The 18,396-nt window shown below is 41.4% G+C and overlaps 1 protein-coding gene across 4 annotated transcripts in view; it reads right to left on the bottom strand.

The window, feature by feature from the left end:
• Nucleotides 1-16,095, bottom strand: part of LOC139752146 (lachesin-like) — a 97,569-nt gene extending 81,474 nt beyond the window's left edge. Inside the window, exons 1-2 of one of the 4 annotated variants that reach the window (XM_071668073.1) lie at nucleotides 15,944-16,095; nucleotides 13,557-14,379 (exon numbers count right to left, since the gene is read on the bottom strand). In XM_071668073.1, the coding sequence (XP_071524174.1) occupies nucleotides 13,557-13,662 (106 nt within the window). In that variant the 5' untranslated portion in view covers nucleotides 13,663-14,379; nucleotides 15,944-16,095. The remainder of the gene's footprint in view (nucleotides 1-13,556; nucleotides 14,380-15,943) is intronic. The other 3 variants (XM_071668075.1, XM_071668076.1, XM_071668074.1) reach the window with 3 other exon arrangements.
• Between the last annotated feature and the right edge of the window lie 2,301 nt (nucleotides 16,096-18,396).

The raw sequence follows: 18,396 nt of genomic DNA, 5'->3' as shown, positions 1-18,396 counted from the left end.
GCAGCTGAGGAAAAGGTTGAGTCTTTAATTATATGACGTGAGAGAACAACGCCATTTTGACTTCAGGCTATACTGAAACTCTCACAAAACATCAACGTATAGTTTCAACGCCATTTTGACTTCAGGCTATGCTGAAACTCTTACAAAACATCAACGTATAGTTTCAACGCCATTTTGACTTCAGGCTATGCTGAAACTCTTACAAAACATCAACATATAGTTTCGACGTTTTAATTTTTTTTTTCCTTTATTTTATATACGTTTATTCATTCTTACGTTTTCCTTTACACGTCACATACGCCCTGTGTCTCTTGTATTACGAGAATTATGAGATCACAGAGGGAAGTTCATTGTAGAGATCGTACTCCCAGTGATTCTACAAGAACTGGTCATATACGACTGAAAAGGCTTGCTACGAAGGATCCCTCATTAGCAAACACGATGCCACAAGGCACTCACCGTTGTCCTATTATCCTCCTATTACTCTTCATGTGGAAATAGACTCGCACTGTTCTCTGTCTCGAGAAGTCCCTGACAATTCCTCATAATAAGACGTCTACAACAACCAGAGGGAACGCCCCTTCTATCCCCATGTCTTCTCGGATGTACACAACTGTTCGTTTTACCACACAGCCCCGTCTGTCCCCATGGATGTTTTACAAGTGTCTGGGGCGAAGTGGATCATGACATGTGTCTTACCAGATTGGCCGGTGGTGGTCTATGTGTTTTACCGGAGTCTCCGTCTGGCATACAAAAAGGATAAATTTGTTGAGGGAGATGGCTGACTGTAAACTGGGTTTTTTTTTTTAATGACGGTCACTCTCTCTCATCTCTCTCTCTCTCTCATCTCTCTCTCTCTCTCTCTCTCTCTCTCTCTCTCTCTCTCTCTATCTATCTATCTATCTATCTATCTATCTATCTAATGTGGGATATCGAGATTATTCTCTCGCGCGTCAACATCGAAGTATTCTATCCAAGGTCACTCGAGGATGACTACTGTTGAGAACTGTAGAACTGAGAAGTGTAGACTCGAACCTGGTGCTTGGTGTGGTGACAGTAGGCAGTCTTTCTTTCTTTTTTCCAAATCGTATATAAAGAGATCTTGTTTATATTTCTTATAACGGAAGCCGTTACTCTACGTACGAAGAACGATGATGAACAGGACCATGTTCTCGTGAACATTTAGCAATGTGGTGAACTTTAACATGTTCTCTCGTGAACATTTAACAATATGGTGAACTTTAACATGTTCGCATTATTCGTTCATTTGGTCTCTTGGGTGAGTAAGTAGCACTCACCACTCTCGACCCATCTACTCGTACTCACACTCACGCTCAAGCACCGCTTATAAACTAACGTCATAGAATTTATTGATTAGACAGAAAAAAAAATATGCTTTGACCCATCTCATTCTAGGATACACCAACAGGATGGCCTATGAAAGTGACTTTGCATTTCAACACATCACTGTCTCAAATCACTAACCACTCCTACAGTAGAGAAGATAGTTCCAACAATGGTTGCTGTTAGAGTCTTGTACGCCTAGGAGCTCTGGAGTTTTGAGCTCCAGAAAAGAAACCATAAATGATCCTTTTTCCATGTTCTGACTTCCCCCTCACCTGACCCTCTCATTTATCGTCCATGATTTAATACCGTCACAAGTGTTGGTATACGAGATTATACAAGATACTGTCAGTCCCACAGGTGGGAAGCCGACTATCTAAATGTCTAAAATTCTAGGTTTCTATCGTCGGGTTGTGTGTCGCATTTTATATCCTTTTTTCTCTCGTAGTGGTGGACATGGCAAAGGTAGGAGCGTTCGCCAGTCACAACCATGTCAGCTGAAACGGGGAGGGTGAGAAAAGTTTATCAACATTCGAATCCATCCTTTATTTCTATTTGACTATAATATGTATCCCAAGAGGTCGTGTTCTGGGGATGTATACAATAAGTCTTTTCTCAGTGCACGAGTCGTATTGAGCTGAAGAGCAATGTATTAACGCTGTGATTTTCTCTATAATTTTGGGTTATATTTGATTGATTCTCGTATCTAGTATCATTACTTCTTGTTAGCGCACCACCTCTGCATTAATACTAAGAGGCCCCAAGGCATCAAGGGGAAAGATCTTAAAAAATAAGTGACAGATAAAAAAGATTTATTTTCCAGTGATTGAAATAAATTCCTGTATTGTTATCCATTTTCATTTTCTCTCTCGATCCACTAACGAAAAGATACGTGAGTTATATTTTCCTGTAACGTTGATCTATGGTCAATGTAAGGAACTGTGTTCCTCATCTACACTTGAAGAGATTCATCAGCATTTTCATGAACTGATGTTTACAGAAAACAAAAGAAAATTGTTTAGTAAAGTGTTAATAAAAGAAAAAGATAATCTCTTTTTTCCGTCATGCTTTTAAAAGATTTTATAAGAGTAATCACAACTTGTGTATCACAACATTGCAACTTTGGCTTAGTTTCAGAAACTGATATTTGTTAACAAAGTGGGTAAGGTAGCTGAGGCCTCTTCATTAAGCGCCTGCTGTTCTTCATCGTAACCAAGAGCCATACAGAGAGAGAGAGAGAGAGAGAGAGAGAGAGAGAGAGAGAGAGAGAGAGAGAGAGAGAGAGAGAGAGAGAGAGCGTGGATGGGTCTAGGATCATCCTTAATAGGTGAAGGTGTTGAGGGTATATCGGTTGGTGGATGTAGCTTGATATTAACTGCCATGAGGACCCTAGTGGTTCATAGGCCTCCAGCCCAAGCAGCTAACCAGCCACGATAACTAAAGGTCCTGCATATAATAAGAGCGATTATGGCCTTAGAATTATTTGGAACACCTGGAGGAGGAGTCTAACATTTTCTTTTTTTTCCAACTGATGGTAACCAAATAACGTTCAGAGCCTTTAAAACTCTGGCAGCCTAAAGACCAAAAAAAAAAACCCAGATAACCAGCAAGCCCACCAATGACAACTCTCTCAAAATCTCTCTCTCTCTCTCTCTCTCTCTCTCTCTCTCTCTCTCTCTCTCTCTCTCTCTCTCTCTCTCTTACCTAGTGCCATATCCATCAACGGTTCTCTTGCGAACCCGAAGATATGTGGTAACTCATATGTGGTTACCAATACGTCAAGGGTTCTCTTACCAACCCTTTACACACGTGCAGAATCATAAGTTAATATCAACATGCCCACAGGTTTTATAAAAGATAAAACCTTTGTGTTGTACCGCTGGACTATTGGTGTAGAAAAGGATGGGACTGACAAGATAAATTATATCTTTTTGGGGAACGATGGGGAGAGAGAGAGAGAGAGAGAGAGAGAGAGAGAGAGAGAGAGAGAGAGAGAGAGAGAGTATAATGGTAAAACTGAATGTAGCAACTTTTGCAGCCGAAGATAGAAAAAGACTTCCAACAGGGAATATGTAAGCAGAATAAAGCAGTGTATGAAAGATGACTGAAGCCCACAGTTTATGTCCCAGTGAATCATAAACTCATAACATTTCGGAGTATACCTTATGAACACGTTGTGTCTCAGTACAATTCATCAACTTACATCTCATTCTATCTCTTAAACTCATAATATGCCACAGTATAACTCATGAACTAACAATGTATATCAGTATAACTCATAAACTCATAATACATCACAGTACTACTTATAAACTCACAACATATCCCAGTAATACTCATAAACTAACAATATATCTAATTATTAGTAATAAACCCACAACGCAATGCAGCATAAAGTATAAACTCACAGTGTAATGCAGTATAACTCATACACTCATAATACAATTCAGTACATAAAACTCGTAAAACTCAACATACACCTGAGTATGATTCGTAAACACAACACCAATACATCCATCATTACACTCACCCTGACGAGCCACCTTGTATTACATCAACACTCATACGATAGCCACGGTTGGTCTCTTGAGAACACTAGCCAATGGAAGGTATTCGCAGTGTCTCACTCCTCCAGCTCTGTATCTAGACATATCGTAACTCACAGACGACAAACGATCCTTTAGACTCAACGTGAATAGAGCCATGTCCAAATTAGAGGTCACTCATATCATATGTCTTGATTACAAATATTTTTTTTGTTAGGGGGAGGGTCTGTTTTTTAGGGGGGCTGGGGGATGGGTCTGTCTTATGATCATTCGTTACGACTGGCGGTACTGTCATCAAAATATTACAGCGAAGATCTACGTCCGTAAAGCCAGTAATACTTGATCCCCCACCCCCCTAATTCCTCAAAGATTACATATTTTCTGTAATCTTAGCGTCGAAATGACACTCATTTACGCCCTCCGTCAACACCATGAATTAGTACGTGCATCGCATTATCTTCAATATCATCAACTTCTCTCATTTTCGCGAAAGTGAAGGTCGTCACGTAATGGACGTTGCAGACACCATTTACGATAATTATAGCAGCTGTGTCGCACGTCCCCCACCCCACACCCCGTGTGTGTGTGTGTGTGTGTGTGTCCACGCGGCTCCAGTGAAAATAACCAGGCGTATCATTTATTAACATTACCGTTATCAGATGGTGATGAACATGCAATACGCCACGATCCAGGTATTACTTCTCGTCACCTAGAGCATGAAGACGTCTGCTCTTTCTCAAAGACACGAATTAAGAGAATTCATCACTTGGAATGACTCCGAATATTACGAAGTTCTTCATTAAATTGGACTGCAGGAGAAAATGGCTTGTTGGTAAAGACGAGCCAGTTAATAAGATCATTTTTTTTTTTCCTTCGTAGGATTTCTGTCACATCAGCCAACTCGTATCCTCAGAAGGAGACAGGCCAAGAGCAACAGGTCGCCTTCACATCTCACGTGTGTGGGCCATCTGAATTTTTCACATCAAATAAACATGACATTCTTATTCGTCTTGCCAAGTGGTAAATTCTGTTTACGAAGTCTCCCGGGACGGACGTACACAAATTTATCTTCACTTGTGGAAAGCTACGAACGAAAAGACGAAAATGCAGTAAATGAAAGAATATATATATATATACATATACATATATATATATATATATATATATATATATATATATATATATATATATATATATATCGCACCATGAGACAGGTCTGCATGACTATACACGCTTTTTATTTTATGCAGGTGTCTCTGTCCACCAACATCTGTAGTGAAGATTCATTTGTCATCAGACTTTGTAACAGTCAGGCCAAGTTATCGTGGACAAAGTTCTGTCTGCAGCTAATTAATGGTTGCGGTTCTGTCCTCCTTGGAGGTCATGGCAAAGCACCTGTAGTGATCACATACCACATGGCAAATTATAACTAGTTGATAGCAAGCTGTTCATTCGCCATAAGGTAGTTACTGTTTACGTGTTTTGCTTTGTTCTTCGATAGGTGGTTCTAACTTGACGTGGACAGCCTTAATGACCTGAGACAGTTCATAACCTTGATTACCAACTAAGCCAGCCAAACGACCAAACCACCAATTACAGACCCCAGACCTGGTGTATGAAAGAGTAAATTTCTCCATCGCGTTTAACTAAACAGCCTCTCCTCCACTTCCTAACTGTCCATACAAGTAGTTCGCTCGCCAGGTCTTTCAGTCCTCGAACATGTTTATTGCCTACATAGATAACAAGATAACAAGACTATCACTTCTTCCTCTCACAGGATAGCATCCATCCTGGTAATCTTTTTAAATGAGAATCTTTATCTCCCTCCGATCCCATAAAATGTCCAGGAGACATTTAGTAGACTTTAGAATTGGACGGTTTTTCACAACGTCTCTTACTTCCTCCGACAGAGTCTGTCATTATGGACACAACAAAAGACACACACACACACACACACACACACATACACTTAAAGCATCTGTATCTTTGATAAGTATTATAATTAAACAGTTTCTATTTTTCTCTTCGTTCTGAACATATCTTTCCTAAATACTTTCCCATAGGAGTTGATAAGAGAGACGTGTACTTCAAAAAATAACTTGCCTCCATATTTTTCATCAAATCACTGCATATCTTTGTTAACGAAAGGTTTCTAGGTAATGTAAGCAACTGGATAATCCTCCGCAAACATATAATGTTATAATGATAGCAAAATGTGTGCAAGTGTGTGTGTGTGTGTGTGTGTGTGTGTGTGTGTGTGTGTGTGTGTATGTGTGTTTTGACTTTACAACGACATCCAGGATGTAACGCCTTCACTGACAACACTGATGGCGCATCAGCATGGAAATATCATTGTAAACCTGATTCACAGAAACCAACTACACAGTTCAGACATTGGTAACGGTGATGATGAGATGTTGAGATCCAGTGATATATATATATATATATATATATATATATATATATATATATATATATATATCTCGAAGAGCTGAGAGAGTAATGTATTTGGTATATTCTTTCCTCTTTATATTCGTAATGCAGTCATCAACGTATAGTGTAAACACACCATGGTTCGTTATCACTGGTTTCGTAAAACAAGTAAATACGATTTCCAGACGTACGCTTGATGATTTCTTTCTGTGGTAATTCCTGTTTATTTGCGTGTTGCATATCATATTTGTATATTCAGAGTTAAAAATAAACAAAGCTATTAGGGATATTAACAAATATGCGAGTGTTGATAGTGTTCACTTAAATTGATATAGAGTGGAAATTAAGGTTTTAACATTAACATATATTCAAGTGTAAATGTATACAAGCCAACAAGATGTAGCTAGTTGGGAGATAAAACTGAATTACATTTCCTGACTGTGAACTGGAGGGACAAGATTTGGAGGTGAAGAAAATTGAAGCATCGTCTTGGAGGGCTGGGTATTGGTAGAGTCGAACTGCGGGATGGGTTTTAGGAGCTGAAGAATCTGAGGAAGTGGGGGAAGTGATTGTTACGAGGTTCTTTGGGAATGTTGACCAAAGGGACAACGGGTTTGAGGAGTTACATCATTTAAGATGGCTTTGTTGGGGAGTTCTCTGGAGCTCGAGTGAATCAAGAGAAGGTCCTGAAGACAGGAGAGAAAGCAAGGTCGATCTATAGCCTCGTCCTCCACCTTGATACCAGGAATAACTCACTGAGGAGAAACACCCACACTAACGTACTGCCCTTCGTCTCACTCTAGATTATAATGTGGGATGTATTGGCTATCGTGTCGACTTTTAGTTGCGAATTAACATCGCTGACAGTCGACCATATCCTGTTCATACCGAAAAGAGGTACAAAAAAGCAGAGTTTCAAAATTCATCATCAAGCATTAAACAGAATATCTTAACTCTGAAGATTCTTCAAATCAAATGGCGCTGTGAACGTAGATATATTAAAGGATTTTTACCTCAGTTTCCCACCCTCTCTATCAGCGTTTAATTCCCTGTGCACACCAGAATGCTGAGCAGAAGTGGCTTTCATTATGTATGGCGATGTTCCCCTGATGATCATCCTGTATTGAAAAGTTCCAAGTCTTTAGTCCATCCATTACAGCTTTCTTGAAATGGTCAAAGAATGGTTGAATGGCTCATGATTTCTATACCTCTGCTACACCAAGATTGGTGCATGTAAACTGGATGACATGCGAAGACTTATAAAGGAAAGTGAATCTTTGAGGTCCTGTTGCGAATGGGTTAAAAAGAAAAAATCTGGAAGGCCTGAAAGGACCCGCATGAAATCACCAGACTAGAGAGAAATTTGGATCCTGTATATCAAACCCTCTTTTTCTTTTAATGTTACCAGAGTCTGTTGAATCCCTTAATGTCGCCCCATAGGAAGTTTTATGTACCATACATGGAGCGAGATTTACGGGACTGCCCAACGTAGAGCAATGCATTATGTAACTATAGTTACAATCGTGAATGGTTACGCATTGATTCTGTAACAAAAGTTGGCATCAATATCATAAGCTGTAATCTTAATTACACAGTTTGTGAGGAAAAACTACAAACTTCACTTGATCCAAACAAGAAAATATAAACTTAGAAGTTGCACTACACCCCTGACAGTCGAAGGGACACGGACGTTTATAATAAGGAGGGTCAGTAAGTGGTTTATCTAAAACAGACAGATTTTGCAGCAATGTCCAGTTGGTCGTAATTCCTGAACCATAACCATCTAAACCCTAAGATTTGACCATAATCAACTCTAACCTGACGAACTGAAGGCTGACTTTGCTGATTCCTTTCGGCGATTCAAAAACGGGTGCATAAAAGTCTCCCTAACTAAAATTTCTTTACATACACGTTTTTCTCAGGCCACGTCCGGCGAGTCCAGCTTTCTGAAAATTTACCACGGAAACTTTGCCGATTAATGTAACGATAATCACCCGAGAACCTGGCCCACTAAGGCCGCTGCTATTTGTGGCTCAAGGGCGCGGCATAAAACATCCCCTCTAACCGAGCTGAAGTGACATGAGGTCACGCAAGTCTTATCGGCAATTAAACTAAATATGTAAGCTATATATATATATATATATATATATATATATATATATATATATATATATATATATATATACCGGTATACATTATCTATTTCTTCAGTCTGGTAAGAAAAACAGAAGCCACAAAGCCAAGTCAAACTTTCGTATGTATTTCAACACATCTTCAGGGATGTCTTGAAGATTTCTTGGAATACAGATGAAAGCCGGATCTACTGTTTGTCTTTTTCCTCTGAGAGTAAACAATTCTTTTATTCACGTACTCGGGGCGGACCATGTTTGTGTGGGAACACACACACAGACACACAGACACACAATAATATACATATGTATTTGAGGATAGTTCGCTTATTCCCAAAACAATAAATATTCATCTTTCCCACCTACTATTCCCTTAACTCTATAAATCTTTAAATATTCTTCAACCATTGGAGGTTACTGCCCCAACACCGTGATATCCTCTCATCCTCGAGGTGACCTCCTTGACTTCTCGACCTAAGAGGCACGCCAAAAAGAGCGCCTCAGAATACACCAAGGCAGAGATGGTCCGGGGGTCGAAGCCCTCACTCTCGAAGCCCCGATGCCGAGCGGAATATCCAACCACACTGCTCATCTGCCATGCCCTTACGATCAAGTACTTTCTCAAATCTCTGGACTTGTTTTACCTATTACCTTCATCCATTTGCCCTACACCTATACAGTATCTCCTATCTGATTCGTCTAAAACAGCCTCTTGCAGATGTTTCTATAATGATGATCCTACCCTCTAACATCCACTCTGAACGCTAGCTATGATATTCCAGTAGCACTTACTGGTTCAGCTGATGTTAAAAAAGAAAAAAGAAGTAAAGAATTCTTGGGAACAATATATGCTTTTCCTTAGGCGATGCCTCGGCTTCTCTCGAACGTACAGCGGAGGATATTGTTGTGGGAATGGAGACATAAATCCAGATATCCTCTAAGACTATCTCTTCCCCCAGTCCAAGGTTCAATCTCTCTTGTTCTGAGACCATTCGGACAAGAGAACCGGGAAAGCTCTCCTTTCTTTGATTCTCATTCAGCTTTCATCTCCGCCAGAAAATCATTGCAGATCTGTTCTTCCCGAGGCGAAGTGCCCATTCACTCAGAGGAAACGCGATAACCTCTGTTCTCCCTAGACCAATAGGTCTTGATGGTCCTTTGGCTACGAGGAATCCTCTAGTATGCTTTCGATCTAATCTTTCTTTGCTCCTCCGTACAGACAGTCGTATAACTGTCTCTATTCTCTTGTGCAAACCAACACTTTTCGTTATCATTATCTACCGCATTTCTACCCTACACGTTTCTGACATTCCTTTAACTCTGACTGCGCTTCTTACTTGACCCCGCAACACACCCTAGACTCTCCACTCTTATAGACCCAGAAGAGCTCGTTTCTGTACGCGGATGCAAGATGACATCTCTCTTCGTGTCTCAAGGGGTCTGTCTGCCTCAGGACCTCAGCCCGTACACGTACTTGCTCGTGTCTTCATTGCAAATCATTTGCCTAGAATCCATTTTCCATTTTCTGCATCTTAGATATATACACTCATAAAGCCTCACCACCCCCCCACTACTCCCTCCTAAAAAAAAAAAAAAGAGGGTGATCAAACTCACCGTTCAAATTACTATCATTTTCAGTCTCAAATCCTATTTTATGAAGCATCTTCGTCCTCACTGCCTTCCTCTGTGATCAGTGATGTGGATTCCACGAAGCGAAATCTACCAGTGATATCCTTCCTCGTCCTCCTAAATTGTCTGGTCATCTCTTTTCCGAAGCCCTTTATAGAGGTTTTTGATACGATATGGCACAGGGGTTTGATCTCCAAGCTCTCCTATTTCGGATTACCTCCCTCACTCTGTTCTTTCATATCTGGCTATTTCATTTTTCCTCTGGTTGGTCTATATTGGTAATGGCTCAGGGGTGAATGAACCTTACCTTCTGTATCCCCAATGCATAGGGCTGTTCCTCAAGGTTCAGTCCTGTCTCCTACCCGCTTCCCAAACTTTATGATCAAATCTTTTTCAATAGGAAAGATAACTCAATACACTCTGACGATGTTGGCTCAACTCTGCAGACAAATCACTTCTTCAAAATTCACTCGACCATCTCTTTGTTTTTCTACGTATTATCTCGTCAAACTTTTATTTTTTTCCCTTCCCCTTAATCTCAGAATCGAACAGGCTTCCCCAGTAAGGCAGATTTTAATCTAGGTAAAGTTAATAATGTCCCTAGTATCAAATTTCCTTCCTACATCCTCTTTTCTAAATTAGCTTTCGAGTTTCACATCTCCCTGGATGTTTCGATGATATAAGCGTCCTACATAACGAAACCACAGTTGGTATTAAAACGAGAAATAGGATACACCGCCTGTTGATTAGTGAGAACATTGGCTGAAAAACAAAACAATGGCTTATATGCACACCTGCCTATTATTTCTTTTATTAAAGTCAGGAGTCGTATTATTTTTTTTCTTTCATTTTGCCAAAAGCGGAAATTAAATGCTTTTCATGTAAGCTTCTGTTCATTTTCATCGTTTGTCAATACCTTCATTAAACAACTGCTCTCATTTCAGTCTCCTTCCTACTTATCAGTAAAGTAAACGAAAAAAAAAAAAAACAAACAGATAACACCCACCCCGATACTCATATCTTTCAAAGAGCTGCAGAAACATGACAGACAAAAGAATGAACGTCGAATGAGAAAAATCACCTGGAACTGAACACCTTGACAGCGGCGAAGAAAGAATTGTGGAAATGAATGAGCAAAACATCATCCTCATCAAGGGGATATTGTTTCCAATATGTCTTGTCCCAGACATATCACAATCCCACGCCTTATATCATCCCAGGGCGACAGTCTCCATCATCTGTAATTGATACGCGGGTAGAACACAGAGAAGCGCTCGGCAAGGTGAATTCCAAGTCTATCACAATCGATTCAGAATTAATAATAAATATCGGATCAAACTCTCTAACTTTTAGCAGAGACAGGATCGCAAATGCCAGAAGAGCAGCAGATCTCTTATTCCGGTGTCTTTTCATCCAGTATATAACCTCTTGTTATCGTACATATAAACATGGACTGTATGCATCTATACGCACCCATGTAATGTCTATCAATAAACCATTATGTCTGTTCGTCTATCTGTCATATCGTATCTGTTAATAGAAACAGCAGCAATGTGTATAGGACAGCAATAGCCAGATATATTTCTTTTGGGGGTAAGATAAGCAATGATATTCCTTGTCTTATTACTCATGTAATAACAGGATCTAAGCTCTTGCAAATGAGCAACTTATTTGCGTTTCCAAGACGTGAGCAATAATCTGAAATGACCTGGGATAACGGGAGGCGACTTCCTTCGTAAGATATTCACGCAGTGAGGCAGACAGAGGTATAACATTACGGTAGAATTACTCCAGCTTAACGAGACGATCATTGCAAACGTGTCGTTGCGTCATGTAAATGTGTGCGCAGCAGTGACTCCCTAGTGTTATAACAGAATAAATACACGAGATCTGGGGAATTGAATACGTACATTCGCTTCCTTCACATGTTAAGGATAGATACGTTCCATCATATCAAACGTATGTTAAGAGAAACAATCAGCAGCGTATCTCCTTAATACCTTGAGTACGACGGTACGACCCTTTCGTACGACGGTGTATACGACCCTTGATTGATCAAGACGTTAGACGACCTTTGTGTGTCATGATGCGACCTTCTGACCTGACATTTATGGGTCTGGTCAAGTCATCACACTGTTGCACCTAAGGGTCATATTACCGTGCTTAATGGTCATGCCGTTATGCTCAAAGGTCGTGCCATTGAGCACAACGATCGTGCTTGTGGATTTCACTATCGTGTGCGAGTCTCGTCCCCTCGCGCCCAGGGGGTTAGTTCATATCACCCTTAGAGCCACGTATGTGCCAGTAAGAAACGTCGGAATCAAGGAGTAACTAAAGGGAATTATGTCATAGAATTAAGTCATATAATTCACTGCGTCCTTCCCAAAGCTGGCCTCCCCCATGTCACCATTTCTTCCGCAGGTGGTCTAGGTATACACTAAAATTCCGTCCCTTATCCCATTTCGCATCCCGTATCTCCTTCTGTCCAATCCCTTTACCGTCCTCTAGGGTAGAAAGGCTTTTATCCATTATGTATCGCATTATTGTCCATTCCCATGGCATTATATTGTTCATGACCTCTCATGACATTAGTCCTGATGGCTTAGGAATTTTCACATCATACTTTTATGCAGCGAAGTTCATAAGTCTTCAATGGTGAGGAACGTTAAGAGTAAAAAAGTTGTGAACATTTGTCAAATACGTTACTCGCTCTGGTTTGGTGACCACCTAGCGATCAGTGAGCACTGAATGCAATACGAATGCATCTTGCGACTAAGATATACTCTCGAAATGATAATCTAGTTAGGGGAAACGATACAGACAATGAACTGAATAATCTTTTCCTCGCCTCTATGAATGCAAGACTTACGATGGGTCTGAGATGAATATGTATTAAAGGAAAAATCTTATAATGCGCTTAACCTCCTCCTATATCTAATATGACTAAAGAAAAATAGAAAGCAATGTATTTCGAGCAAAGATCCTTCATCATGTGACACAGAAAACAGTGTTATACAACAATGAACTGATAAATACTTCACATGTCAACAATATTTCCAGAATTACGGTAGATTTCATATATGAATATATGATCCCACCTACAATGTAAACCCCCACGCCTGTCTACAGTATACAGCCATGCACCAGTCTACAGTGTCCAGTCACACACCAGTCTACAGTATACAGTCACACACCAGTCTACAGTCACACATGGGTCTACGGTACACAGTCACATAGCGGTCTACAGTATACAGTCATGCACCGGTCCACAGCACACAGACATACACTGGTCTACAATACAAAAAAAAAAAAGAAAGATAGAGGTTTGAAAATGCAGCTCCTCCAAAACGCCACTTGTAAAAGACTTCCCATATGAGACCTTCTGACGCCACGTCATCACCCATCCCTAAGCAGCTTAACACGAGACTTGACCTCACTAGACACCGTTATCCTCCCCAGCAGGAGGAGTACTCACCTCTGTGTTGGCCCCAGTGTGAGTAGGCGAGGCTCCCGCTCAGGTGGAAGAGGACCAGGAGGAGGAAGAACCTCGCCCTCCAAGAACTCTCACTCGAAATCTTCATATTTTTTTTTTTTCCCTCACACCATAAACGCGTCCTGCTGGATGTTCTGCCTCCCTTACGTCGGGGAGGAATTTCCAAGCCTTCTTCTTCCCTCCCACGGAAACGTCTCTGTTGTTGTCTTGAATACAAGAGGATTTTCTTTTTCTAATCTTTTTTTTTTCCTCTTTTTTTCTTCGTGAAGTCTTCCACTCGCTTCGAGGTCCCTTCGGGTTAACAGGACACACGAGTGTTGTGAGAGATGTCTCGCTATTTTGTGCGTGGTTAATTCCTATCGTTCTCTCCTCTCTCTTTTTTTTTCTTTCTACGAGATTCACTATCTTTCCTTAATCGTAGTTCTTTCTATTTCTTCTCACAGTCACCAAAGGGTTCAATGTCGAGGGAAAAAATGATACATTTATATACATATATATATATTCACTTCCTTAGAAACACAGTGCTGGATGTTTCTCAAATTGGAAATTCTTCTCGAAGTTCAGAGGGGAAGAAAAAAAATGGTAGGGAGGGGGTGTTGAAGAAGAGGAAAAAGGCTCCCTAGGGTTTTCAGGAGAGCCCCGAGTCACGGCTCAATTTCAGCAAATCCAATTACACTATTGGAGTAACCTAAGACTTGCACCAACTTGAGGATATTTCTGAACATCATTTTCACCGAATATGCTGGAAAAGCTTGGACTTCCTTTAATCCATTTTACATTTCAGTACAAACAGGAAAAAAATAATCTGTCAAAGAAATCGTAAATATGTCAGATGGAATTTGACTCCTAAGTCTCATAGAGAAATCGAGATGGACACGTGGTAAATAACTTGATACAGGAATATTTTCATGGAAGGAGGAATATTGCACGATCTGAAGAGAAGGTGAGGGAGACGGGGCGTGATGCCTTTGTCGCTCTCACTGACTATCATGATAAGTATTTGACGTTATCGTTATCTTCCTGATCAGAAAACGTCTCTTGTGATAAAATAGACAAACGAATTTTTCACCCCAAAGTAATTTTTTTTTTACTTGAGTATTGCATGTAATCTAGCATAAATATCCCTCAAGCCTACTGTAATAACATGATCTTAAAAAAAAATTAAATCAGCCATTAAGAAAAAAAAGTGTGTGTGAGAGAGAGAGAGAGAGAGAGAGAGAGAGAGAGAGAGAGAGAGAGAGAGAGAGTACATGAATACCTCCCATTTATAAAGATAGTGTGGCGATGGACTGTAGTTAAATGCACTTAGATCCTCTGGAGGAAAAGCCATGTCATTTCCAGCAATGAATCATAACGTATCGTGAATAGGGAATATATAAACGTTTGCCTGAAACAAACATAAAGATTCCCTGCAAAGACACAGACGTCCAGGAGAGGCACCGACTCTATTCTTCTGTCTATTCTAATGTCGAGTGTCGTTGGGGGAGGGAGGGAGGGGGGGGGTGGACATTTGGAGGGGTGGTCCTTTGTCCCCCCCCCCACAGTCGGGCAATCATCAAATGCATTTTAGGTGCTTTCACAACCTCTTCAGGTTGCAATTTAAACTTCAAACAAGCACTCCATTCATTGAGGAAATGAGTTCTTGCTGCGATTGTCTTCGGCAATGACCCTTCCCACTCGTCCAAGGATCCCTCACTCGAAAAACACAACTCCATCCTCAAGAGTTGGTTCGGCCGAGACAAGATGGGAAGGAGAGACAGAAAAAGTTTAATGTTTTTTATAGAGTGATTTATGGTAAGGCAGCGATAGATGGGCAGAGAAAAATCAGTAGATCAATAGACAGGTGTGTGTATATATATATATATATATCAGATAGAGAGAGAATATGTGGCGAGAAATTCGAAAAAAAAAACTTTTAACACTGCGATTAAACATGTTATCCACAAGTTCACATCCTTTATTTGCTAACACCTGAGGACTGAGATAAGAACTGGCATATCTAACGCATACCATATATCATCATAGATAAGAATCACAACCACTTTCACCATATACAACAACCAGGTGTAAACACGTTATCATCAAAATCCGTCTTTCATTCCTTTTTTTTCCGAGTTGTTTGTAAGTCATGTAGTTCACTGGATGTTTTATCCCACTGGGGACCAAGTACGCTCACGATTGCCATGAAGGCGATTGTAAAATCATTGTACTTTGGAGCGTTCATCAAGCTTTTCCATTCTATCAAACAGTTTCCCCCAATACGATACGAAAGTCAAGCTGTTATTTTCAATCATACACTTTAGATATTTACATTGCTCAATATATTTACGACAGCGAAAGAGGACCAGTTCCATGCGTCTCCACAATACCCATGAATTCCATCGTGAGGTTCGTCGTAGAGGTAAGATTAACGGCGAATAGCAGCAGCAGCAGCAGCAGGAAGAAGGTGCGCGAAAGGGCTCCTGGGCGGGGACCCAGAGCGAAGCTGCGTGCGTCCGACCCGTCTCGCGCCCAAGACACAACTGCCGCCTCGCTACATTATTCCCTGGTTATAAACGCCGTAGATTACTGTCTAATGACCAACTGCTCTTAGGTACGCTTATTCGCTGCTATTTTCAGTCGCTGTATACATCATCAATTCATATGTACCCATGCATACATATGTAATGCCATTGTGGAAACAAGGTTTGTTGTGATGAAGCTGCGTTATGATCGACATATAACATCACATATTAATCAATAGATTTTCTTTACGCTTTAAAGACCGTAAATGGTTAATGGGGGATGAAGATGGTCCTGGCGCCTACGAACGCCCTTTCTGAGTCAGCGAAGATATTATCGGACCATTACCTCCGTCGACAGTTTCTGATTTACTACCCATGACGGTTTTCCCCCCTTCGGCGCCTCGGTAGGGAAGAGCGCGCCTGCGCAGATGAAAGCATCCTTACCCGATGGTATAGGAGTTTTCACAAGACACTGGTTGCGTATCTGAGGTCTATCATATGGAGTCCTGTGTTCGGGAATAGAAACCACCTCAACGTATATTTTCCCCTGAAGTGATGTCGAAACCACACACACACACACAAAAAAAAAGAGAACTGATACCCTCCCATTGGTTTCTGTCTTCGGTCAATGACAGATTCGTATATAGGGGAGAAAGAGGAGTGGTTCTCTCCCGTGGCTTATGATGCAGCACCAGCAGCTGCACCACCACCAACAACAACAATAAGCAAGCGAGACTCCGGAGCACCGGGTCCAGCGGCGTGATACACAAGAACCGAATATTCCACGGCCCATCAACCTCGGGAGGAGGAGAACCCAGCCAACGGTGGAGGAGGTGGTGGTGCCGGATTTACGCTGGTCAGTCAGTCAGTCAACAACAACAGCCGAGCAGTTAGTTGTGTGGGGTGATCCTCTCCCCCACCCCTTGTGTGTTGACGTAGAGTACTCACTCTCTCTCTCTCTCTCTCTCTCTCTGACACAATAAGCAGAAGGTCATCTCCGGCGAAGCTGTATGGATGGTCATTTGACGAAAGGGAGTACAGCATCGTCGTGGACCTTCTTGTTCTTATCAAGAATCCGTTATTTCCCTGCTTCTTATTGCAGCGCAGCCTCGTAGCTGCAGAAGCCTCTATAAAAGAGGTCTTGAATGTATGATGAAAACTTTATTTTGCAATGACTTGAATAATAACTTATCTAATTCTCTCTGACACATTCATGAAGACATTCACTGAGTATCTTCAATGACTAAATATCTGCTCTCTCTCTCTCTCTCTCTCTCTCTCTCTCTCTCTCTCTCTCTCTCTCTCTCTCTCTCTCTCTCCACCACGTCTTTTTACGCTTGTTTAATATCAGATTTTTTTTTTTTTTTTTTCACCATTGAGAGATCATTGATTCGTAGTGGAATCGCATGTTGTTATAAGAGTTGTACGTCTGTGTAATGTATGCACAGCTCGCCTACGCTGCCCGAGATATCGATCGTCCAATGTGCCGGGGGAGTTATCGAACCCTGGGGTTTATGAAGGCATCAAGGATCCGCAGCAACGGGGCGTAACACCATTATGTCCTTCGAAAATGCCAACGATCTATGACCCTATACTTCCCCGTGACACCGAAAGGCCCCGGTCATATATCCTAGGCTTCTGTAGTTAATGGAGGCGCTGGGCGAGGTAATGATGTTGGTTATGAGAGGCTAGTGAAGGTAGAGGACGGGAGATAGACGAGTCTTCACGTTACCAATCTTTCAGTTGTCTGAGGGGCTATGGCACATATCTATTATCTACTTTTTCCCCTTCGTCTTCCTCTCTCGCGGACGTTGCCCAGGCCTTTCACTCTACCAGGAATCAATACTGGAGGATAAATGAAGGATAGAACCTTTTTTTTTTGTTACAAATTTGTGATGCGTATGAGAAGACGACAACCAACGGAAAGAGGAAAGTTAGCCATGATAGTGCTTGGAGATTCAACGTCCAAAATCACCTCCCTTAGAAAACGTGGGGGAAAAAAGGGGGGAAAAAGAAATCATGAAGGGTGTTGTCGTCGAAGCGTTCAGTCCCGTGGGTCGGGAGGAAAACTGAAAATCAAATAGAATGAAGGATGAATTCACAGAGGCTTACAGTTGGTTCAAGAGGTTGCACGAGAGACTGTAAACAGTTTTGGGAAGGAAGTGTTTGAGGAGTCCCCAGAGCATGAGAGAGCTCCCTTCTGGGGGCTCGAGCGACCGCAGGGGGAGGGAGGGGCGGAGGGAGGGCAGGGCGCCGGGCTGAAAGAGATCCGAGTAGATACGTTGAGCGTGGGAGTGGGAGAGTGACGACGGGCGGGC

This window comes from Panulirus ornatus, chromosome 12, assembly GCF_036320965.1.
Source record: "Panulirus ornatus isolate Po-2019 chromosome 12, ASM3632096v1, whole genome shotgun sequence".
Taxonomy (NCBI): domain Eukaryota; kingdom Metazoa; phylum Arthropoda; class Malacostraca; order Decapoda; family Palinuridae; genus Panulirus; species Panulirus ornatus.
The sequence above is the reverse complement of the archived record's forward strand: the minus strand, read 5'-3'. Positions and strand labels throughout refer to the sequence as shown.